This window comes from Apteryx rowi, unplaced genomic scaffold (assembly GCF_003343035.1).
Source record: "Apteryx rowi isolate R43461 unplaced genomic scaffold, aptRow1 scaffold_118, whole genome shotgun sequence".
Classification (NCBI taxonomy): Eukaryota; Metazoa; Chordata; class Aves; order Apterygiformes; family Apterygidae; genus Apteryx; species Apteryx rowi.
The window spans coordinates 891,206-917,190 of record NW_020447397.1 but is presented as its reverse complement, the minus strand read 5'-3'; the positions used below and the strand labels follow the sequence as shown (position 1 = coordinate 917,190).

The 25,985-nt window shown below is 39.1% G+C and overlaps 1 protein-coding gene and 1 long non-coding RNA gene across 3 annotated transcripts in view; both read right to left on the bottom strand.

The window, feature by feature from the left end:
- Window positions 1–25,267, bottom strand: part of PCMT1 (protein-L-isoaspartate (D-aspartate) O-methyltransferase) — a 38,949-nt gene extending 13,682 nt beyond the window's left edge. For both annotated transcript variants that reach the window (XM_026083473.1, XM_026083465.1), the window contains exons 1-5: window positions 25,012–25,267; window positions 12,222–12,326; window positions 11,044–11,075; window positions 8,202–8,306; window positions 4,583–4,703 (exon numbers count right to left, since the gene is read on the bottom strand). In XM_026083473.1, the coding sequence (XP_025939258.1) occupies window positions 4,583–4,703; window positions 8,202–8,306; window positions 11,044–11,075; window positions 12,222–12,326; window positions 25,012–25,267 (619 nt within the window). The remainder of the gene's footprint in view (window positions 1–4,582; window positions 4,704–8,201; window positions 8,307–11,043; window positions 11,076–12,221; window positions 12,327–25,011) is intronic.
- Window positions 22,341–24,218, bottom strand: LOC112974492. The gene is made up of 3 exons (XR_003256305.1): window positions 24,174–24,218; window positions 22,869–22,976; window positions 22,341–22,450 (listed from the first exon to the last, which is right to left on the bottom strand). It is a non-coding gene; the product is annotated as an uncharacterized LOC112974492 (long non-coding RNA).
- Window positions 25,268–25,985: the final 718 nt, after the last annotated feature.

Below are 25,985 nucleotides of genomic sequence, written 5' to 3'. Positions count from 1 at the left end.
TCACTCTTAACTCTGAAAACTGAACTGGACTGAAGCACTGTTTCAGAATGCTTGTCCTCATACAGCCATAGAACAAATGGTCTGCAGTGACCAAACAGGACTATTAACAGGACCAAAAACGACTGTCAGTCAAATACGGAAACAGGAAACCTTTTCATCCAAGTTAAACTGCTTCAGCTGCCCACTTGATCTACTGTAAAGCAAAGATATTTCCTATATGAAGGCAGCCATTCTGAAGGTTGAGACATACAAACTTTCCCCAACTTTGTCTAGATGATCTAGGCAAGAGTGACACCTGAACTTGTATTGAAAAATAAAGGCATTGTGCTGTTCTAAGTACGTGCTATAAAAAAATAATAATAAAAAAGGGCAGAAAACCACACTAATCTGGTCATATAGCATGTCCTAATTCCCACAGTAAGTCTGTTGCTTGCAGACCCCCACAGGAGGTTGACACCAGGACCACTATGGGGTGACAAAATATCAAACTCAATAAGGCAAATCAATTATACTGTTCAGAACTCATGAATACAAAATTATCAAGTAACAGTGTTGGCAGTTACTCATAAGTGAGACAAGTGTCAGTACCTGTAGATATGGTCACTCTCTGAGTAGTCTCAAAAGAACAGAATGGAAGAGACTATCTGAAAAAAAAATAATCCAGACCCCAAAGATGCCTAAAATAACTGTAACCTCTAGCAATTCTTACGGCAATCCTCTTGTCAAAAATGAGGCTGGGACTGAACCAGGCAAAAGAAATGAGCCTAATTCTGAATCTGCAAACCTCTGAAATCTGAAACTGCAGGTTCCTTTGAGAAATGGCCAGTAATATTTCCAAAGATCCCAGCTCTCAGCTTGGTGCTTTTCAATAAATCTGATAGCCCAGTTACCACAGAACTGAAAGGAAAATAAAATTAAAATGAAAGTCCTCAACTAGTGACTCTATGTACAGAGACCAAAACTTGAGGCAAGTTGTGAAGGAGGAAGATGTGAATATGGTATCCACAATATTTAGAGCAAGTCACCAGAAAGTTCAGAGCAAGCTAGGCTTTAGACAGAGTCCTCTCTGGAGTTATTTATGAACAAAAGGAGTAAATGAAGATAAATCATCCATAAATTCATACCCAGTGGGTGCAGAAGTCCCAGCAATTGGACAAGAAGAAAATGCATGGAGGCTGATGAACACGTTCTTCTGTTCAGCGCAAGTAGTTGCTTGGGGTTTCCTGTCTTTGGACTGAGCTTACACTTTTCAAAAGAAACCACTATTACCACAGATTAAGTAAAATGCTAAGTGAATTAAAAGAAGTTCTGAGCCCCTGCCAGAAGCTGGAATGTTGTCAACCTTTTGCCTTTCAACAAGTCACAAAGCACGGAAAATACAAGGTGACCATGGAAGGTTTCATTTTGACCTCAATGATAGGGAGGGCCACCTTGATAGTAATGACATACTGCAGAGGATCCAAGAGCCTATAGAAAAATTTGGACAGCTCCTTGAAAGGATTAAATGCAGGGATTTTGCTATCTGTCATATGAGGTCCTGAAATAACACCCTGCAGAGACTTTCTACACCCAAAGCCTAAGGACTATAAAAAGAGAGCACATTTTCCTAGTAGCAAAAGAATCCTTTAAGGTTGAGTGACACATTTCCTCATATCATCAATTCTAACCAACACAGACTCCAACTACAGGTCACAGGTGGAGGCTGCCAAGAACTACCAATACTTTAAGAGAACACATGCCTACAGATCACCAACTCCACTAATTTGGTTTTTGTAACTGATGCCGGTAACAAAGATGAAAGTTCCAGTAATCCCAGAACCTAGTCTCTCTGATCCTGCTAAAGTGCATTCTACTGGAATAACCACCTCAGTGTAGTCAAGTGTGTCATTTATATATCTGCCCATATTCTAGTAGCACCACAGAAAGCAATGGAAAGAGACTTCTTAAGCTCAAAGATACAGATACTGCTTTGAATGATGTCACACAGGGAGACCATCATTCCCTAAGATTGAGCAGCGGGGGTTTGAAGCACTTGTCTCTAGCACTACCAGCAAAAGAAGAGACTGCTAAGTTGAAGAGACGGGTGTGGAAGAAACTTCTAAGTTGTCTTCCGAAGAACAAGGCACATATTCTGAGATTCAGATGCACCTTGCGCCCTGTCCAGAGAAGTCTGGAAAAAGGACTTCTGCACATGTTATCACTGATGGTGGTAGAAAGGACTCAAAAGACCTACATAGATTCAATAGTCCAAAACAGAGCTACTGTCTTCAGAAACGGCACCAAATAATCAAGATCCTTTATACGCATCAAGCTCGGTGGATAAGTAGAGCATGCCCCTCCTGGCTCAAGCAATCAGATATATATCCACCCACAACACTAACATACTTTTAGATGACCAGAGGATAATTTGTTTTTTTAAGTAAGCATTCAATGTGGCACAAAAATTATTCCATTATTCAATGTCCAAGGGGAAACAGGAGGTCAAATTTTGAGCTTGTGTTCACACCCTGAATAACTTCACCCATGTTAATGAAGTAATCACTAGAAAACAAGCAAACAAACAAACAGGAAAAAAACAAACAGGGCTTCCTCATGTAAGAGGGTTTTGTTGCTTGCTTTTAAACCTAAAGCTGATCTGCTGATAATGTACTCAAGCTTTCAATGTCTCTGTGCTAAACTGTTTCACATAAGGAGTTGTAGCATTAATACAGAAACAGAGGAAAACTACTTTTCTTTGCTGTGGTTATAGTACCCTCATCGCTTCTGGCTATGTCTGCATTAGCAAACAGTGCAGCACAATAGGAGCAGATTTGTAGAACAAAGCAGTTAGGGCTGACAACCTGATGTTCATGCAACATATGCATTTCAGCATGTTTGCTCTGAACTAGCTCTAGTCTTACTAGCTTAACACCCATTAACATTTCAAACACATTTGATGGCTTCCCAGAGCACACAACACAATCTAGTTTCATCCAATAGGAATCAAAGTTTGTGCTCTCCAAGACTGCTCTATGATGTGAGCCAAAGTGTGAAAAATGGAAACAGTTGAGAGATTCACCTCAAAGGCACCTTCCTAACCTAAAATAAAAAGCTACTATACACATACCCTAAGTACACCTATTCCTCTGTTCTGAAATGCATTTATGGCATATCTGAGGTGCAACAAAGCAACAGAGAACATTTCAAACATACCTGTCAAAAGCCAGTGACTGACTTATCTAGCCTTAACTCACACATTTTCCAGCACCAACCAACCCTGCCTGCTGGTTTTTTACAGCTTTGTCTGAATTCTAGCTCCACACCAAAGGGCTCCCAGGAATCCAGCACAATTGAAGCATTCTCCTTCTCCACCCAGCTCACAAAGCTGCTACTCCTCCACCTCCATTTTCTTTATGTATCTCACAACAAAACAGTTCATAGCCATTCTGCTACATAGTCAAATATAATATACATGGTGAGACTCATTTAGAAGAATTTTAGACTCCCCAAAGTGTCAGAGTTTGACTTAGATGTAATTGGAAGCAAGTGTCCAAACTGTTCTTGCAAACAGCACCAATAGAAACTATACTCCATGCTCCCCCCAACAGTCCTAGTATGATTCCTTTTTCAAGAAACTTTAAGCCATACAGTGTTCATCATTGAGAACACATTCCATATACGTGTTCAAGTATATGTGTTGATTGGCTTATTTCAAAAAGATTTACAGAGTCCCTCATTTATGAAAAAAAGTATCAAGGACCAAAACAGGAAGAATTTGGTAAGAGTCAAACATCACAAACCATAACGTCTTTTCCCAGCATTTTTTTTTTTTTTTTTTTAAGAACAGCCCCAAAACAATCCATAGTCCTTCAAGTTCCTTTTAAACTTAACAAACAGAATGATAATCATGCGAATGCTTTCATTCTGCCAGCTCTCCATCTTCCAAAAAAACATACATGATTTTTCTTTTAGTTGAATAAGTATTATTTAGAACAATTCACTGTTCTTATATAATTTTAGCATTATTCCCTCTCAATAACTCTGATTTAAACTTGTTTGATATTAATTAACCACTTCTCTGAAATACAAATAATGTTCATTTTAAACACAAGTGAGATCAACTTCAGCAWCGCATGCTGCCAATCTAGTACTTTTTTCACTTTTGACTTTTTGCATGCAACTTTTTCAATTACTTCATCAGAAGCATAAAGGCTTTGTTAAAATGTTTGACTTTTAAATGACAATATATTCATTCAAGAAAAGTTGTAGGTCCAAACCCAGTTTTAAACAGCAAACAATGTGACAGAGCTTCAGCATGAAAAGCAGTCTCACAGAAATACACTTCCATGTTAAATAAGCATCTATAATAGAATGATTACATATTCTTTAAAACTACTGGAAGCCATATACTCAAAAGTGTGCAAAGATGACATTTTTCACAGGCCTAAAGAGGGCTTGGATTTTTAAGTTTTCAACTGGCTCTTCTTTCTTTGGTTCAACTTCTTAAATTAGAACCTTTTAATCACATCTAAATTCCAGACATTTTCAGCCAGCTGCTAGAAAGAATATTAGTTTAACTAGTATATCAGAGTCTGATGCTCACCAATCAGTTTCACTCTTCCGGAAGACAGCAATGTAGGATCATCTTTTTTGACATTATTTATTGAATCATCTACTAGTTCTTTGATATGATCAATTCCTACAACTTGTCCTTTGGGACCAACCTGGAATAAAAATATACAGTTGAAAAATATCTGCTAGCTTTGGTTTATTTATAGAATCAGTATTTCCATCTCCTGAACCCATCTCTCTAAAATAAAAACAGAGACTGTTAAGTGGTACTGTGTTTCCCGAATGTTATTAAAGCTACTGCTTAGAATCAGACATTCTGACTGCTAGAAGCAACGGATATTTAAAGTACGTCAGTACAGTTTCATAAATGCTCGTTATAGTCATATTTTATGAAGTGATTCAACTAAGTTACAGTATTAGTAGAGATTTCCATTCTCTGTTTTTAGAAGGTAAACTCTTATCACACATATTTGTATTGCCTACAATAGGAAGCAAAAACTTCAAGGACAAAGATTAGTTCTAATCTCCTTTCACGTTGAGTAAACTTAAAGATTAAGGTTTTTCTAGAGTCGACCTTACCTGAAAGACAATAGTAAGTCCTGCATTTTGTTCTACATTATCTCACGGGTCCTATCCTTTCAGAAGCAAATTCAACAGTTAACAGCAAGGGACCAATACCTTTCAACTCTTGTATTCATGAATCTACTTTCAGATTTACAACTCTCTTCCACAGGAAGAGTGGAACTTTTGAGAGCTCAAACCTGACAATGGTCACAAGATAYGTTTGGGGGGGCGGGGGAGCAGGGGGGGAGAAAAGGTCTCAGAAAGTGCATATACTTTTACAGAAAATCACTGTAACCAAAACTTCTCTGTTACAGGCATTTCTTCTGGAATTGTCTCTTTACTCCAGAGAAGTCATTCCAGTTTTGGAAAGAGGTGGAAAAAAAGAATCAAATTCTCAAAACTCTGACTATCTTCAACAAGACCCAGTTCAAAAAACATAGTGGCAGAATGTCTCTTGGCAGCCCATGCTGTCATACAATTCTGTAGTTGAATGGCCACATTTGAATTTATTGGTTATGTTTCTGTATCTTACATTTTAACCTTGTGAAAGCATGTAAAACTAATAATTGGTTATCAGTATCATGGGGATTTTTTTCTGTTTCATTATGGACAAGACCTATGTTTAAAAACATCAAAACAGCAGCATTGGCTCTTCTTTTTCCAGTGAAACAAGGCAGGCCTAGCTTTTGAAACAGAGTATGAGACAGATGGCAAGTTTGCACTATGACAACCACAGGTTACTATTTGGAGGAATGCCTGGCAGTCAGCTGCATCAAAAGTTGGCAAAAGACCCAGTGTACCCCTGGTCTTCAAAGGGTAACTCACAGAACTGAAAATTCAGCAAAATGGGCACAGCATGAAATAGCCTGATTTAAAGTAGCAGAACCTCCTAAAAATGCCAGCAGCTTGTCACAATTCATTATACTATTTCTAAACCCTCGATCTAGACCATCTCCACCTATTGCCCTGGAACTTCAAAGCATGTCATCAAGACAATAACAAAATGGTACAACTTTCACTGTCTCCACGGTATGTTTAGAATAGAAATATACCACACTCTTTGCATAATTCCTGTACTTATAGGAGGAAAAAAAAAGGCAAACATTCTTTTAATTTGCTACCAACCTTTAAAAGTGAATACAATTATCTAAAAAGCACACAAACTTAAATAAATTTATCATAYCAGTTTAACAACAGCAACAATCTTAAACATGCTTTACTAGTCTAAGTAGACATAAGGCTTTCCCAGAAGAACCACAAATAAGATTATCATCATAGGAGTAAAACAGCCATGGCATCAACGTGCACTCAGGTATTTGTGGCCCAGATGTAAGCTGTTCATTCTAGATCTCCAGTAGACTGAGAAGCAACATTTACGTGATTCAGCATGCACATCCCCAAGAAGACCTCCAAGACAACTGAATTTTGGTAGCAAAAGCCTTTAACAAAAGCTTGAAAGAAGTACATTATATGGAATGATGGCAATGTTAGAAACAACTTCACAGAGGAAGAAAACTGTGACAGAGCAATATATAGTGACTTGTCTACAATCATTCAACTGGATGAAGCCAGGTCCATATTACACAGTAATAATGCTATCAAACAGATCAAAAGCATTTATCCAACACTTTTCATAAAACACATATCTGTAAAGCATTGCACAAAATACCACCAAGAAGAAAAATACAGCAGGATTTAAGAGGATCATTCATATGGTGATATAAAAAGCGTGCTTGACCTCAGCCAAACTGAAATGCGATTTCCTTTCTGTCATAATTCTGACTTCTCTGCAGAATTTTTTCAGCTTTTAAACAGCTGTTTTAAAAGAAAAAAGGGCACAACTAGATAGATCACATACTTTATCTAATATGGATGCATCCTGGACGCATTCATATTTTTAATGAGAAAATAAACATAATTTTGAAAAAAGCTTTAACTCTTGTAGAATGTGAATTACAACACATGCTACTAGCACTTGATAACTGACTCCAAGGCTAGAACAAAAATAATAGGTAGAATATTGAAGAAATGACATTTTAGATTTCCGCTAAGCTGCAGCTTAACTCATTTCACTTGCAATTTCTTTTAATATGACAGTTAACAAAAAAGTACATCATCCAGTCCTAAACATCCTGACCTAATTCTTAAACCAAAAATGATCTCAGACTCAACAGATAAGTGCCAGAAAACAATAAATTTTAAGTAGTAAAAGATAACACATGAAAATTTATCATAACCCATCACTGCATTCCAGATTAACTTCTCAGACAAAAAACCCCATCAAGCTGGCAGTTTAATGAAGGCCGCTGTTACCTATAAAGCAATGATAAAATCTTGAAATGGAGAAGGGAAAACTGGTTGGTTATACGCCACTATGTAAGTCAGTCTGACAATACTGTGATTACAGCCATCTTAAAACAAATTCTTTCATCTTTTTTTTCCCTGGATGTAAGATGGGGTGAAAGCACAGAAAGAATTCCTTACATAGAGGCTGAACAACCCAGAGATGAAGTTACTTAGGAAAGACATAAACAGAATATAAATTAATATCTAACTTAGAAAAAGTTAGATTTGTATTGTATTGACCCTCCCACAATGCAGTAACAAGAAAAAAAGTGTTATTTTCAGTTCAAAGAAAAATAATTTATATACACACAACATATAATCAACCTATGGAAACAGGATTCTCTTAAGCCTTGCTAAGCTCTCACCCCAGCAGAAAGCCAAGACAACTGGTCATAATGAGAACATTCACAGCCACACAAGATAAGGTAAAAATCATGGTTAGACAGGACAAACACCTCCTTCCTTCAAGGTATAAAGCAGCCATTAAAAACGTAACCAAGAAAAAGCTTTCCATCTAGGCAGTTTCTTCACCACCACAGAATTTACTGGACCCTTTTACTTAAGCATCTAGTATCGGCTATGATAAGAAATAGATACTACTTTCACCCAGGAGAATCCTTTTTTCCTGTGTAACATACTTCGGTCCACTGTAAGAAGCTTGGTCTTTTTAATCTTTTATTCAGAGTTATACTGCAATTCAAACAGTTCTGATGGTTGAGTGATGACACTAGATTTCTCACCATTCGTGAAAAGCATGCCGTAAGGATTCCACTTCCAGATCCTACATCAAGTGCTTTGGCTCCTTCATGTAACTGATCAGACAGAAGTTCAAGAGCATATGCATGCTGAGAGAGAGACAGAGAGAGAGAGAGAGAGAGAGAGAAAGAAAGAAAGAGAAAAAGAAAACTTTGTAATGTTTTGAGTTTGTTTTACCTAACACATGTTCATTTCTTCAATATTTTCAGGCAATACACAGCAGAGGGTTAGTATAAGAAATTTCAGAATTATTTTTGACCACACACACAAAAAAAAGGAAGTTAACTATATAATATATACTTGCTGTTATTTCACTTACTCCAACCATATATAATCTTCCAACTACTCAGGTTTCCTAACACACACACACACACACACACACACACACAACTTAAAATATAATTACTGGGGCAGACACCATAAAGCAATTCAACATTTTTCAGGTCTGATAGTTCTCACTATTCTGGTGGTATAGGGTCTGTAAATAATTTGGCATGTCATTATACCATATGCATTGGAACATGCTGGCACAGATGCTAGTTATGAAGGAGGCAAGTTTGGAGGGCCAGAGAAAGGGGCTATTGTAGGTAAGCTTCCTGCATTACCTGTACACTTGCTGAATCAAAGAGTAGGAAAAAGAAGTTGCCTTCTACAGAGGCAGATAGGCAACAGGATTCATATATGAAAGTGCAGCAGTCTACAGACACACTTTGTAGGCAGTTTTGCTTTCTCATATGGTGGACCAATATACAACTAAGTTTATGGTGCACACTAAAACAATTTTTGTTATTTAATGTTTTACAGATAGCCATTCTCAAACCCTTAAGACTTAACCCATCAGAGCCAGAATACAGAAATAACTAAAACATTTATTGTTTTAGCATTTGCTATGGAGGATATATTTTCTTTTTGGTTTCAACACTTCATATAATACCAATGGTAAGCATAGAATAATTCAAAATATAATGACTTAGGTGAATTAAAACTTTGAAAACATAGCTTATACTTATTTTATTGCTTAACCACAGTTGCAGTATATCTTTTTGTATCCTTGCATGCAATTGTTAACATTTTTATACCAAAAAAAAAAAAGTTTTTAATATAATTATTTAGGAACATCCTAACTCTACTAGGTAGGGTTTGACTAAAAAGTCAAAGGAGCAAGCTTTTACCAACATTTCAAACCATTCCTTACTCTATACGTTTTCCACTTTTCAAACACTGCATGGACAAAATATACGCTTCTATTCTTTCTTCATATCAAATAAGGAAACTTACAAAAATTTATGTCTGTGCTACATATAGATGTATATAGGAACTGAAATCTCCCCTTAATGCTTTAATTAAGGCTCAGCCATGAATACCTTGCTCTCAAATCACTTGGCAAGAAACACGCATCTCAGTACAATGTAATTTTTTTTCCTGTCTGAAGAACTAAAGACATCACATCAATAATGCACCACAGAAATTACTCTTCTCCACTCCTGAACTCCTATCTTTTTGTAACTTTGATACAAAACAGGGAGGAGTGGCGGATACCCCAGAGGGCTGTGCTGCCATTCAGAGAGACCTGGACAGGCTGGAGAGGTGGGCAGAGAGGAACCTCATGAAGTTCAACARMGGSAAGTGCAGGGTCCTGCACCTGGGGAGGAATAACCCCCTGCACCAGTACAGSYTGGGGGTTGACCTGCTGGAAAGCAGCTCTGCGGAGAAGGACCTGGGAGTGCTGGTGGACACCARGTTAAGCATGAGGCAGCAATGTGCCCTTGTGGCCAAGAAGGCCAATGGTATCCTGGGCTGCATCAGGAAGAGTGTTGCCAGCAGGTCGAGGGAGGTGATCCTCCCCCTCTACTCAGCCCTGGTGAGGCCACATCTGGAGTACTGCGCCCAGTTCTGGGCTCCCCAGTACAAGAGGGATGTGGCACTACTGGAGCAAGTCCAGCGAAGGGCTACAAAGATGATTAGGGGACTGGAGCATCTCTCTTATGAGGAAAGGCTGAGAGAGCTGGGCCTGTTTAGCCTGGAGAAGAGAAGGCTGAGAGGAGATCTTATTAACATGTACAAATATCTGAAGGGAGGGTGTCAAGAAGATGGAGCCTGACTCTTTTCAGTGGTGCCCAGAGACAGGACGCGAGGCAATGGGCACAAACTGAAACACAGACGCTTCCATCTGAACATGAGGAAAAACTTCTTCACTGTGAGGGTGACAGAGCACTGGAACAGGTTGCCCAGAGAGGTTGTGGAGTCTGCTTCTCTGGAGATATTCAAAACCCGCCTGGACACGATCCTGTACAAYGTGCTCTAGGTGACCCTGCTTGAGCATGGGGGTTGGACTACATGATCTCCAGAGGTTCCTTCCAACCTCAATCATTCTGTGATTCTGTAACTTATAGAGTCAGGGTAATTTAGGTTGGAAGGGACCTGTGAAAATCATGTGATCCAACCCTTTTACAAAGCAGGGCCAACTTAAAATAGGCTGCTCAGGGCCTTGTCCAGTCAGCTTCTGCATACTCCAAGAATGGAGATTCCACAATCTCTCTGGTAAACTTGTTCCAGCACCTGATCATCGTCACTGTGAAAAACTTTTTCCTAGTATCTAATCAGAATTTCCCTTGTTTAGTTTTTGTCCATTACCCCTCATCCTATCATTGTGCACCTCCAAGAACACTCCGGCTCWGTCTTCTCTGTATCCTCCCATTAGGTGGTTCACATAAACACCACTATTAACCAACAGTTGATGAAACTGTTAGGATAAATATTTTATTTTAGAAGCACTTGGATTTTTATAAAAATCACCTTCAGTAATCATGTAAGTTTAAAGCTTACCATATGTGGAGCACTGATTGTTGCTTGGAAACCTGTAAAACCAGAAAAAGGAAGAACATATTGATATAATTGTTCAGACAGCAACCTTACCGTTTTTATTGATGTTGACTGTAAAAAGCAATACCTTAATTACTGTCCTCATACAGGACGCTACACAAAAACAGTATTGGCTTAGTTACAGAAATATTCTACTCTGGAAGTGAGTTAAGCTATATCATCTACAAGTTGTGCAAGTTGTGCCATGTCAACTCTGAAATGCAAAAAAAAAAAAAAACTACCCTTGATCTCAGTTACAATCTCCATTTTGGCACTATACTTCCTTAGTTTTGTCAAGTACATTCAGTTTAAAAGAGTAATATTCCCCAGAATGATGCATTTCCTTTTTCTATTGGTCCCTATGTAAAAACCTGGATTTGTTAGTTTCAGTGTGACATAGTATGGACTATAAAACTCCTGGAGACAATGACCTCATCTGTTTTCCAAACAGCATACATACACCCAAGAGAAAACATGGAAGAACACTCATCTGTGTTTACTTCTGTGGTGATATATACAATTCTGCATATATATCTTAAAAGATTTTTGAACTATCCTATCCAAATAATAAAGCCTCATTACAACTGATAATTGGACAGGGAACAGGAAAGGGAACAGGAACATTTAATTCATTCTCCTACCTTGGAAAGATAAAACTAAGGACTCAGGTGGAAAATAACTGCCCTATAAGCAGATCATTCCAATTTAAAAACTTACTTTAAAATCTATTTTTATATAAAAATCTCATGTAAAAGTTTAAGGATTCCCACTCTGACCTCAACTGAATCATTTTTGTAAAGAAAGAGACCATCTCTGAAGTAAACTGGCTAAAAGGTTGATTTAAGAATTTAAAAGTCAACTAAACCACTACACAAATTGCTTACCGTTTAAAGAATAAATACATCTTTACACAYATTAATACTGACTAAAGAACATCAGTCCACTTGATGTATCCAAGTACATTAACTGCATACCATAACATATTGAAACTTTGTACTTAAAAGATAATAAATAAACTGATAAAGAACTAAATAAGCTCCCAAATTTTAAAAATTAAACAAACGTTCTTAACATACGTATGACAAAGGCAGTCACTGGTACACAAATTAGAGCGAACAACCATTTTTACAAGATGTTCTTACCTATAGACTGAGGAGAATCCATATAAGGGTTGTATTTTGCATAGTGGCAACGGTCTGTAGCCAACATTACTTCAAATACCTTGTCTGATTTGATTATTCCATTTTCTAAAAAATAATAATAAATAAAATTGAAGACATTATTTCTCTTCTATAATGCAAAAGCATGCAAGATACAGCGACATATTCCTAAAATTGTGAGAAATCATGTTACCTAACCCTTTCTAATACTCTAACTCTCACCATACCAGAATTTAAGCTTTGATCTAGATCAAACAGTGCTTAAGACAGTGAACTTGGAACAAGACTTTCCTGGCAGTTACAGATGCTTTTCGGAAACATTAGAGATCGCTTTCAAAGATCTATTCCCTAGAAAAACTGAACTTCATACCTTTTATATTCCTGAATACTAATTCAGTAAGAAACTGATATTAAACTAAACAACAAACATGAGGTACTTCATATTTCTAAGAAATTGCTTAAGGGATCAATAATTGAGAAATATACAAAAGCAGTGTACAAGCATGAAGCTACAGCATCCTTGCTTAGTATTTTATTTTCAAGTTTTGTTTCTTTTTTTTTTGTTGGCAAAAAAAGAAAATCCCTTTGTAAAGAAACTCCTACAGAATTCTTATGCTGGGGCAGACTGAGGCCAAAGAGTATTCACATCAAAACACTTTGAATCTTTGTTCACTTTTCAAAATAAAAATGTTAATGCACATACATGTAAAATGTCAGAAGCACTATGTAATGTAGTCATTTTTTCTTGTAAATTTTGTTCATAAGGCTTTTTTAGTCATCATTTTTTTATATATATATATATATATATATATGTATTTCTTTTTAGTTCTGAAGAAAAAATTATAAACAACAAAAAGCTTTAGAAAATAAACAGGAGAAAAACTAATCATTTGCATTAAAAGTAACAGTTTAAACCCCAAATGACCAAAATTTCAATAACAGAATGCTTCACTGAACTACTGATTTTAAACAAGGAGGATTTATTTGGAAATTTGTCTCTTTTTTTAATTTTAATTTCTGCACTTGCAAAATACAGCCCAAAATGTAGTACTATAAAAATCAGTTTAGGGAGTTTTTGTGAGATTGTCTCAATTGAAGTTACATCAGTTTTTGAACATACTATCAACATTAAATACTTCCTGTAGAGGTCTGGGCTAACTTCTGCAGAGGCTTTCTCGACTGCCTACAATCCGCTCCTAACTACCCTTATCACTTGTGTTTTTTTGTTTTCCTCCCTACTACCTGGTGTCCTAGGCTTTCATTATTCTAGATAACAGAGGCTTGACATTAGAGAGAAAAATAACCCCAAAAGATATTTTGCTTTTTGCTCCAGAGACAAAGTATCAGGTAGGATTGCAATAAGAACATACTACCAAATTATAAAGGAGAAGAGTGCTACTTTAAAAATATTATTCTGATAACTTCCTAAAAAACATATACTCCCCTACAACACATTACGCATACCCTGTGCTTTGACTTCGTTCAGAACTGCATACTACTGTCCCAGTTAAAGGGAACATGTCTCTCTCTCTCCCTCCTTCTGTCCACCCACCAACACACAGGTACCGATGATATACGATAGTAAGGAAAAAAAAAAAAAAAAAGTCTTTTTCCTCAACCATTTGGAATTACATATTAATTCTGGGAACTAAGCATAGAAATCCCAAACTTTACTGTTAGCTTCTTATTAGATATCACCAAGAAGTACCTCTGGGATAAATGTCCTTTCTGAGAAAAAGCCTAGTGTCATTTGCTTTCACTATTGGCTACAGCCAGCTTGGGTTCTGTTCAGAAACAAGGAGGGGCAGGAGAATAATCAAGAGCTGATTATAACAGGAGTGAAGGCTCTTTGGGGAAGCGGTGGGGGGGGGAACAAGCAGGTGAGGAACATCTTCAGGAAAAATCTAAAACAGTGATTTATTCCTTGATGCTGTATTGTGCAGACAGATGCGTATATTCTAGAAGCTATAGGGAACATCCACGCTTTCCTTTTGGGCCTTGGGGGAAAACATGCAGAGAATAACCAGCTCAAGATTCTAGTCGGAAAGGCAACTGCAGACCAGGCCAAGCAAGGCCCTACCGTCAGGCAGGGAACCTCCTCCAGTCTTCAGTGGACCTCTTCTACTCTGCTGTAACTGGAGGCTTTTTCCAGCCCTCTTCTTTCACACAGCCCCTTAATCTGTTCCTCTTTTTTTAAACAACATTTCATGCCTGCCACCTCTCTCATCTACTACTGTCATCCTTCTGCTTAGGGTATCACCAAGTAAATTCACCTGTCAGCATTTATGAAAATTTTCCTGACATTCTGCTATTTTGCTTAAACATTTTCACCCATTCTTCCCCCACGTTGTTTAATCAGATTAAAAGAGCTCAACCTTACCAAGCGTGATGCTTACGCTGATGGACAAACAACCCAAAGAACTGAAAGCAGTAGCTGCTAGTACTCTACAAATCCCAAGACCTTCCATCCAGCAAGTACTCCTGAGATTTGCTGAATGGTGGACCGTCTTTGAGTAGTATCATCTTTTTCATCAGTAAATAAGAAGTTGAGCAAGTTATCCAAACTCAGAGTTCCCAGCAAAACCATGAGGAGAAGCTGGATCTCCTGTCTCAGGCATGTGCTTCAATTATCAAACAATGCTTCCTTTTCATAAAAACACAGCCTCTCAATGATGAACGTGGAATTACAGGGTTATCTTGTTATCCCCCAGTAAATTAATTGTACTTTTCAAATTCATTTATTGAACAATGGAGAACAATGGAGCACAAAAACTGAAGTTTTAGAACACTCGTGTTATTAAGTCCTAAAGTAACAACAACAGTAAGCTTAAAGGAAGGAATTAAAAAAAAAAAAAAAAAAGCAAGCAAGCCCTAAATGGTAAAGGCAACATAGTAATTTTTTCCATGATGATAACAAATTGAACTTTTCTTAGCCTAAGGGTTGAACAAGAGCAGCTGTAAGGTACTGGAAATCAAATGCAAGACCTTTCCTTCCTCCAGCAGTCAGTCTTAAGATGACCAAGAGCAAATATCTTAATTCTGTCTGGAGCAAATATCTATTAGTTTCTGAATTGCTCAGAAAATAAGTACCTTCCCGAAGAAAATTCCAATAATAAAGTTTATATTGCAAACAAGTCATTCTATTTCCATGCTATCTCTAAATGCCAAAAAATAAGACAATTAATAGTAAGTTATTTATTAATAAAATATCAATGCAAAACAGTTTCTAAATCTTAAAAGAAAAGCTATGTATGGCAGGAAAAATCATTCATAATTAAATATATTTAGCTTGATTTTTCTTTTCAGTGTGCACAGATCTCTCCTTCTTGGAAGTTAAGACGACTGCTTGGTTCCAAAACTCTCATAATCAGTAATGAAAACAAATCAGATATTAAATTAGAAAGTGCTTACAAGCAAAGACCAATACCCAAACCCATTGGTTAGTTCAGAGTTTAAAACCAAAATTAATCTCCATTTATTAGTTATATCAGCACAACTCCTAAGCTTCAAAGGGTTGAAACTGCAAAGAAACTATTTAAGAGTACAGCATGGCCTGCAGAGTTCAAGAGTTACTCTCTACAGAGGCTGCTGCAATGACAACTTGACATAATTGGAGCATGTTTTGAAAACTCATTCTGGTCTGCCTCTCTTCCACAAATAACACCTTGAAAACAGAAAAAAAAAAAAAGCTCATATAGCCGTCCTTGCATTTGAAGGTGTAAATATACCACTATTGAACGTAACCAGGGAAACAGGGCAGTTGATTGTCAGAGTGCAAGAAAAGAGCCAGAACTTTGAAAGACACCATGGACTTGAAATAAGTAAACAATCTCTGCCTTTGTTGGGAACTAAATACTGAAATGCTTATCTTTCAAAGAACTGTCTACACATCACTGACGGTATCCTGACTGTTGATCAAACAAGCTTCCAACTAAACCATAAAGCGCTAGCAGTCAACATCTACATTAACACTAGCTTCTAGACCACAAAAAGGATGTCTCATTGCTCTATTATATAATCTAGCACACAAGCTTACTACACAAACTATAAATGGTCCTGCTGCAATGGCCCGTCATAGCTGAGAAACAGCTGCTGAGACACTTCCTGTTGCAGGCTTCACATAGACAAAATACTCATGCAGATCCCAAAACAATTTACTGGGAGACTATTTCAGCATCTACACGATTCAGCTTCTTCACAGATGACTTTCCCCATAACTACTGCAAAGCACTGCATTTATGGAGATGACTGTTCAATACAGCAGCAATATTTCAAATCAAAGAGAGGTCTTAAAGTATGATGCAAAGGTCAGCCCTATTTCGCAAAAGATGAAATGAAATTGATTCAAATTACTTAAGTGACAAACAACAGTTTTCAGATATCTCCATTTGAACCATACAAAACAACTAGCAACTTCCAGAAGGAAAAYAGGCTGGACTAGGACCAGATCTTGATTTTCAAGCAACATGACGCTAGTTAGTATTGAGCAGCTGATCAACTGATAGATGTTTTTAAGGCTTGGGTCTTTTTGGTGGGGAGAGGAAGGAAAAAAAAAAAAAGGAAATTAATTTAGTTAATAGAATTTTATTTAAGTAACAAGCATGGGAAGATTTCATTACAACCATGAAGACAAAGAAAAGACTTTGCAGGAGAAATGATGGATAAGCATCCTGAGATCCAAAAAAAGGACACTGATCCCCAAATGTACAAAGCTCTTTGTGCTAAAGAAACTTAAACCAAGTGTTTGCAAATGGGCATTTTTTAAACCATGCATACATACAAGCCTCTTGTGCTTTGCTGATTACTTAAGAGTATGTGCCTCAAACATTCAGCTGAAGGTCTGTTTTCACTATGACATGGCTTCAAAATACAGAAGGTTTGAACAGAAGGTTGCATACAGTTAACTTCTGGAAGAATGGCTAATCAGTTAAGATTCTGCAGTTCAGAGAAAGAATGACTAGAGGAAGAATGAGGAAAGTAAGGGACCATCAGAACTAATCTTGAGTCTAGAAAAAAAACAAGATCTCAGGGAATTCCCAAAGAGGCAGGAATTAAAAACAAACTAAACCCCCAGAAAACCTAAATGCTACTGAAAACATATACATGTAAAACCACGTGGGAACCAAAAGCTGGGTTCAATACAACAGATGAATTAGTATTCATCCTCAAGACACAGTTAAATACAAACTTACCTCCTGTAATTTCACTTGTACTTTATGGGAGTATTCCCTGTCCATTTAATACTGATGAACTATACTCAAAAACAATCTGTCCATTTGATATAACAGATAACAGCTCTCTATTCATTTTCATGGATCTGTAAATCTGCACATGACTAATTTAGACATATTTAACCATAGCTATATTGCTCCCTTGTATTGTAGGCTAATGTTGCAAAGTAGGTATTAATCGTTTTCTTCTGGTGGGATGGGGAGGGGAAAGACATGCTAGCTCTTTGCTTATTGCAATAAAGATACTATTAGGGACTACGTTAGCTGTACAGTGTGTGTCATATTCATTTAAATAGTCATATCAATTTAAATTAGATCTATATCAGCAGCTGAGTGTGCATGAAAGAATGAAGTGACATCAAGATTGGGTTCAGCCTGCAATTACACACACTGCATTTTCCAATAAACTGTAAAGGCCTGAGCAAAGATGAGGAAGACTACCTCTGAGCACTAGCAGCACATATTGATCACTCTATATTTGAAGGGAATGAGCTTCACTTACAGATCACATGGGAAGTCAAAACCAAAGAGTTCAATACAAGGTCATGACAACCATTAACAGTAACAAAATTCTGTTGCAGATGTTAAGATAAACATATCTGGATAGGATAAATAGACAAAGAACTCTCCTCACAGTAAGGCTTGAGGCAGACTGCTCAGTATCTTCAGTAAATCTTTAAAGAAACATAGATGTTGCACATCTTGTATCTCACCAAACAAATTCCATGCATCAGCTTTGCTAGTCTGTTTTCAGAAAAGGCAGTGCTGTCAAAAACAGCAGCCAGACCACACTGGCTGCCTGTGACAATGAAAGTGGCTTCATTTAAACAGGCACTAGTACTACGCAAAAGCTGAGGGATACAGGAGACAATTATTCTACTATAGAACAGCAAAAGATGAGTCCAACCTTTAGGGCATCCAAGCATGATTCTCTAGGCTGAGCCAACTAGTCTCCCAATGAAGAAGTCTGTCTTAAATTTCCTCTGAAACTTTGCTTATTGTTCTGTGGCAACTCCATTAAAATGGGGAACCACCAAAGCTGACACTCCTGAAAACCATGAGAACCAACTCCATTGCTAAGAGCAATGAGCTCTGCTATCTCCAGGAATGTCCCAAGCTAAAAAGATAAAACTTCATAAATCAAAATAATATTTACAGAATATTAACAAATGTACAAAGTGAGATACAAAATGACATACAGAGCTGTTGCACTAGTAGTAATAAGGAAGGACTTCTAAAGTTACATTTGTATGATTATCTTTTTTAGTTCTTGTCAGTGCGAGCATTTAAATCTATTTTGTGTTCAAGACCAATGTTGTAGCATTTGGGCTCTGAAGCCTCAAAACAATCACAAGTCAACCAGGCCAGGAGGGATGTCCTTCCAAAAATGTACTGGCCTCAAGTTCTGAAAAAGTTTGCTCTGTTTTTGCCAAAATTTGATAATGTTAGTCTTATTCAAATCAAAACAAAAAGCATTACCACAAGAGGTTAATTGTATTAATCAGCCTAAAGAAAAATTTTTACTTATAAAAATTAAAAACCACTAACAAACATGACTTTGATGTATTATATTTGCAGAAACAGTCATTCAAAATAACACCAACATTGTGCAGTTTCTTCTCAAGCTTATAAATAGCTCTCAGTAAGCTCTTTATACTACAGCAGGGTAAAATAAACAGTAGCATTAAAAAAAAAAAAGCTTGGAGTTGTAYTGAAACTAAAACATACCAGGTTCCCACTTTTTAACATGCCCACAAGCAATGGTAATCCCCTCTAAGGGACAGATTTGCAAAATTATTTTCATTCTACTATGGATTATTAGGCAGCTTCATACTATCAGAAAAATAGTATTATGCCATTAACCCCAGCCAGAGACAAAAAGTTTATTTTCAGTCAAGCAAAAGAAATAAGCATTTTTAATTAAGATGACTGATTTGAAAGAGTGATATTTTAAGCAGCCAGAAACATATTCCCTTTTTTTGGATAACTGAAGCTTTGGACTTTGCTTCACTGAATTTTGGCATTGTTTTGCGAGAAAATAGGGTATGTTTTTATCATTACATTGACATCTTGCTAACATTTAGGGGGAAAAAAATAGATATGCCAATAACACAGAACAGTTAAGAATAAAATCCTAATTTACAAATAAATAAAATGATGTCTTTTTGTAGGTTATTTTTTTATTTTTGTTAACATTTCTTACTTTCTGGAATGTTAAATTGGCTTGATTTACCTGAAGGCCATTCTCTTGGAAGATCAAGTACAAATTCCTTCAAAATATTTGACTGGTATAGGCATATCATTAACAAATAATTAAATCACTAATAAAAAAGTCTCATGACAAGTCTAACTCAATTATTTGAAATATTTACTAACAAAATCAAAATTGTTAATACTTAGAAAATAGCATTATTCCAGATTTCACACCTATGCCTCATGAGCCATTAACTAATTCTAACAAATTTTAAATATTCTTAAAGTAACATATCAGTGGATGTGTTCATTTTCTGATTTTAAAAAATAGTTCAATTTTCAATTGTTTCCTTATCCTGCCATGAGTTACAATGGTTAGTCACTCAAGCCTCAATACAACACACATGTTAAAGGAAAGTCTGTTCACTGAATGCAGGCAACAGGCAGCATAATTGTTTGTACAGTACAAGTAGTAAATTTGGGTTCTTAAGTTGTTTTTATTGTTTTTTTAATTTTCAATTGCTGTTCCTTCTTCACTGTTATCCATGTTACATTACTCCCCCTAGAGCACCATTAGTCTGTTGTAGAAGAGATCTGGATAATCCAAGGGAAATGCCATGGCAGGAAAAAAAAATACGTTCAGTTCTTGCTGAATCAAGCTCAGGCTCAGTGAGGCCAATTGAATGCCTTTATGTTCATGGTAGTTTGTAGAAAGAGATCTGTTCTCAGCAATCAGAAAACTGAATTCTGCAACAAAGGTGCAGATTCTTTGTTGATAAGCCTTCACTACAATGAAACTTGCCAAGGAAGACAATGTGATTTTTAATTATTTAACATCTGAATAACAAAACCCTCAGAGAAATATCCTTAGCATGTCTAAGAACATAGTTCTCAAAGCCTGGCAATATTTGAACAAATATTCATTCAAAACACAATTCACACAGAAAGAAATAGAATCTGTCTCTCAAGTGAGCTATTAACTTCTATGGAATTTGAGATACCTTGTAAATGACAGTTTACTAACATTTGTGATACAAGCCTATCAGATGGGGAAAAAGAAAGGACGGTAGCAGGAAACAAGCCCAAAGATGGTTGACAACATTATGCAGCACTTTAGTCACAATCAAGTTACTTCACCTTCAAGCCTGACAATGTGGATTCGAAAGCATGTACACATGGTTATGACACCAGTGGCACAACATGATCAGAGAAACAGGCAAAGAATGATTCTCTTATGGTGGCATTCCCTATTGATTGTAGGAAAGAGAGGTGTGATAATGAAACGATTAACTTTGATGGATTGTGAATTGGACAGGGATCAATTTTTCAGTTCTGCAGGTGGTGGAAAAAAACCCGATTTCTAAGACTGGAGTGTAAAGTAACAGGACATGGCAAGAACCCAAGTATGAAAGACAGGAGATTAAAATGAACCAATAGTGAAATCAAGACAACAGTGGATATCAACAGATTAAAGGGGGAGGGGCAGGGGATGAGAGATAGCGATTTAGAATCCAAAGGTCTTCAAACAGCAAGATAATGGTAAATAAATCACCAACTACTTAGTCTTTTCCTTTTTTCTCAATATCTCTATATGCTAGGCTCACCACAAAAAGGACCACTACTCACAGTTATGCATTTAAACACAACTGAATATTTCAGTGTCAAGTATGATTTGCAACCCTCCAGTAACCTGCAGTTAGGTAATAGAAAGTTTTCTAGAAGTGCTGTCAGCTCAAAGATTTTTGTTTTAATTATTTAGGGGGGAAAGGTGTGCAAGTTTGAAGACATATACTTCAACCATTTTCAGTTAGGAAAAAGCAAAGATTTAAATAATTACTCTACAAAGGTGAAAAATATAATTTTTAAATTGCTCTAATACTGGGAGAATCAAACATTCAGTGGAAAAAAAAACGTTTTTTAAAGGAGAAGTAGTTTCAAAAGATACTGGAAAACAAAGTAGCTGAACACCTTGAGGAAACAGTCAGCATATTTAAGGACAGCACTTTTATTGTGAAGAAAAAAGCATTAACATTCAAAGTAACTTTATATGTCACAAATTTGTACATCTATGATGCCTCAAATTAATGGTGCAAAAACATGTTTTCAGAACACTGAGAAAATAGATAAAAACAAAAAAGCCACACAACATTCTTCAATCACTTGTGTCTAAGCATGCGCTGAAAAATATGCAGGTTTCCAGGGCCTTCTTCATTAGTTTGCACCTTTTAAAGGTATGAAAACAAAGACAAGGCTTGTAAGGAACAGCTGCCTAAGTCTGCATGCAAACACACACAAGCACTTAGCACTGCTCTAACACAATGACTGCTACCATTATAGAACAAGCTATTTCCACAGTTAAGGCAACAGTGAATTGAGCACATGCCAATATAACTTCATGAAACTAGAACACTTTATCACCCCAAGATAGAAGCATTATTAACTGTCAATAACAACTTCTAATAAAAAATAATCTTTACTGTTCTTTTAAAGAACTGTAAAGGAGTTTTCCATTGATTTTTTATTAAAAAGCAAAACCAATTTAAGAAGTTCCCACTTTTCCCAGCCCACTTACACCTATACCAAAGCTCACTACTTGTCTAACAATACAACTGCTTACTGATTTTGAGAGGTTTAAACCTCGGTTTTTTGGGGGGGTTTTTTGAATGTGGAGTGAGGAGAAAGTGATCCAGTCCTACAACACAGTCTCCCTCACAAGCTTTTCTCTCAGTACAACCAGGGCAACTTGTGGCATAAGGGCAGGTGTAAGAACCTCTCAACCAGGCTTCACTGTGGAAAAAAACATATTGTGTCACTACACTGTGAGTTGTTTCCTTCTTTTTAATTCTGAAAGTTACACAAATTACTCATACACTAAACTACACACAAAGTTACTAAATTACACATGCACAAATTACACACTAACACACCATCAAATTGACCTAATCTGGCTGACATTCTTATGTCTAGCATAAAAGGCTGTAGAGCTGTTTAGCTCTTTTTAGAGCAAAAAGTTAAATGCATTAAGCAATCTACTATTGAAAATTAACTCTCTAGAACATTTTAGTCTTTGTAGCCAATGATTTTTTTAAGTTTGTTAAAAACATATCTCTAAGAGAATCATGTATCAGACAAAACGGCACTTTCTTCTATTTTTTTTTTCCAGAACTACAGCAACAAGTTATCACTTTACCTGGTAAACTCTTACCTAAAGTTTCTGGTCTTAATCCTGCAACTGCTGTGCACCAGTAGAGCCCAGCACCATCACTGCACTCCCACTTATGTCAACAAAATAGCAATCAGCAACACAGTCTTGCTGCAAGATCAAAAGCCTCTATGCCTTTAGAATGTTTTATTTTCAATTCACTTTTACTGTCACTCAAAATACTTCGGGATAAACAGGAAAAAATATGGGGGAAAAATTTACAGCCTGCAATTTTCCTGGTAATTACTATCACTTAATATTTTGAGATTGAAATATTGAACTTCCAGTTTGCTTTTCTCTTTATATATAGGGTGTTTGTTGTCTTCTTAGTATAATGGGTTTTAACTTTTTTTTTTTTAATTTGCAAAGCCCTAAACAGTCTCCATGTGTTGAAATGCACCGTCATTGTTTTCTTCAGTAAAGAAATCAGTTTTGCCTTCGGGTTCTCAGAGCTGTAAACAATTCTGGGCAATAATCACTTTTTAGATATATTTTGGAGCTTGGAATCCATTTTTACATCAGAAAGGTTTCCCCTGCACTGTAAGAAGACTTATGCCAGAGTTTCACTAGAACAGTATCTCTAGCCCTTACAGTTTGCGGTGTGGGGGGGAAAGCATTGCAACTCTTGTAACTAGAAAAGTTGCAAGATCCCTTTCTTAAACAGGCAATTTTTACAGTGAAACTGAAAATCATTTCAGCATATATTGTTCTGCTTCATGGAAGAGTTATCAGTGATGGCAAAACAAAAATGCTGGAAAACCTCACAGGATCAGAGGATCTAAGATAAGCAGACTGGAGAAAATGATGATTTTCCTCTGTCTCCGCAATAATGAGAAGGCCAGACAGGTAAAGTTGTCTATGGCCTTGCAGCACCACTAGAATAAGAGATAACTGCTATAATGCCAGCTCCAAGTCTACATCCTTTTACATCTATGACTGTGGATTTGAGGAAAGGAAAAGAAAGACTCGTCAGCCAGGATCAAAGAAAAGGACACTACATGTGTATCTAATACATACTAATCAGAGACTAATAAAAAAAATAGAACCTCAGAACAGGAAAGAGGTCCCTTATCACCCTGTCCTCTCAGCTTGGATCACATGTAAATGATCCCGCATCCTCCCTCAGACTACAAGTCACTACAGTGCATCAGTGAAGAGCACCCGTGCAATACCTTTCACGCTCAACACGGGGACAGCATAAACCTTAGATAAAGGCAAGGAATGCCTAGTCGCAGGCAGTCCCTGGAAAGCTTGCTGACAGTATGAGTTTGTCACCTTTACAGCTATTCTCCCTTCCCAGTGGCCCACCTCTTCGAAAGGAGCAGCTCGGGACTGGAGCCAAGACAGTGCTCCACATGTCAGGTGTAGACTGTTGTCATCACACACCCCCTTCGCCCCAACAAAAACAATCTTTTGCTTATCGGCCATTTCGGTGGGTTTCGCAAACCAGGTCAGCTCCCACTGCACCTGGCAGAAACCTGAGCGCCCGAAGGGCGGTCGCCGCGCCCGCTGATACTGCCGATCCCCCCCCGTCAAGGGCCGCGGGGCGCCCGCTCCCCCCGCCCAGCCGCCTCGCCCCGAGAGGCGGGAGCGCTGCGCTCCCCGGGCACAGGAGGCCGGAGCGCAGCGAGAGCGACGGCCGGGCTGAACCGAGGAGGACGCCGCGGACAGGGAGCCCGGCGCGCGGCGGAGCCCGCCTCGCACACGACGGCTACGGGCAGGCAGGGAGGCGACGGCGGGAGGCGGCAGGCTGACAACAGCCGCCGCCGCACGGCGCTTCCCCTTCGGGAMCGCCGCGGGCGCCGCCCCTCCCGCCGCATCTCCTCCCGCAACAACAGCCCGGGCCGGCCCTGCGCCAGCGGCCGCCGCCCTCCGCCCTCCGCCCTCCGCCTGGCTGCGGGGCGGCGGCGGCGCTCGCCGCGCCCTCGCGGGAGGGAGCCGGACGGACACCCAGGCACACACCCCCCGGCCCGGCGCCGCCTTCGCCTCCTCCCCCCGCCGGCGCCGCTCCTTGACAGTTGGCGGCTCGGCTGGCGCCGCGGGAATGCGAAGTGCGTGTGCCCGAGCGGCCGGTAACGGCCACCGCACGGTGAGGCGAGAGGGGGAAGGAGGCCCCCACCCGCGCCCCCCCGCACCGCAGACTCACTGCGGAGGTTGTGGATGAGCTCGGAGTGGCTGGCGCCTCCCGACTTCCAGGCCATCGCTAGACACACTCTGCGGAGCAGGTAGAGAGCCGCCTTCAGCGCCGCGACTGCGCACAGCAGCTTCCCCAGGAAGGACACAACCTCCAGCGCCGACACAGGCGCCGCCTCCTCGCCCCCGCCCCCCCCCGCCGCCGCTGCGGCTGCCGCGCGCCCGCCGGGGGGAGGGGCCACGCGCCCACCGCCCCGCGCGCCCGACATTCTCCGGCCAGCGCCGACGCCCCGCGCTGCCCCCCGCGCATGCGCGCCGGGAAGGTTATTCGGCCCGCGGGAGCAGGGGGGGACTGCGGGTGCCTGGCAGAGGCTGGCGGCACTGCTTGTAGCTCTAAATGGAGCCCGCGTGAGGGGCTCCTTCTCCTCTGTCCCTGCGGCCCGTGGGTAGGGACGTGTATTTGGAGGCGGGGAGCGCTGCCTGCGGGCGGCTCTCAGCTGTCAGGCCCCGCTCGGGGCCGCTGTTTTCGTGGAGAGATTTGGCCACCGCGCTGGGCTTGCCCAGATCCGCCCGCCGGGGTGCTGGGACCCCCGTGCACCCCTCCTTCCCCCGGCTGCTTAAGCACCCAGCGCTTGGGAAGCACACTGGGTGGAGGGGCCTTGTTTTCTGTTATGGTCTCAGCACCTGATGATACACGACCGTACTTACCTCCACAACGCTTTGTAAAGCCATCTGCACAGCGCTGGGGATGTGGGGAAGACTACGTGACTTGCCCAAGGTCACGGAGTACATGGGGCCAAGGCACAGGTTTCTGCAGCATCTTTCTGAGCCCTACTTTACCCATTTGAGGCCTGCTGCTTCTCACAGTTTTACAGTGTGGTACAAGTTGTGTGGTTTTAGTAGCTACTCTGATTTAGGTGTTTTGGTTGCTTTTGTGCTTAAGGTGAGAGTTCAGTTTTTTTGCTGTGCCTGAAAAACGTGCGTTTC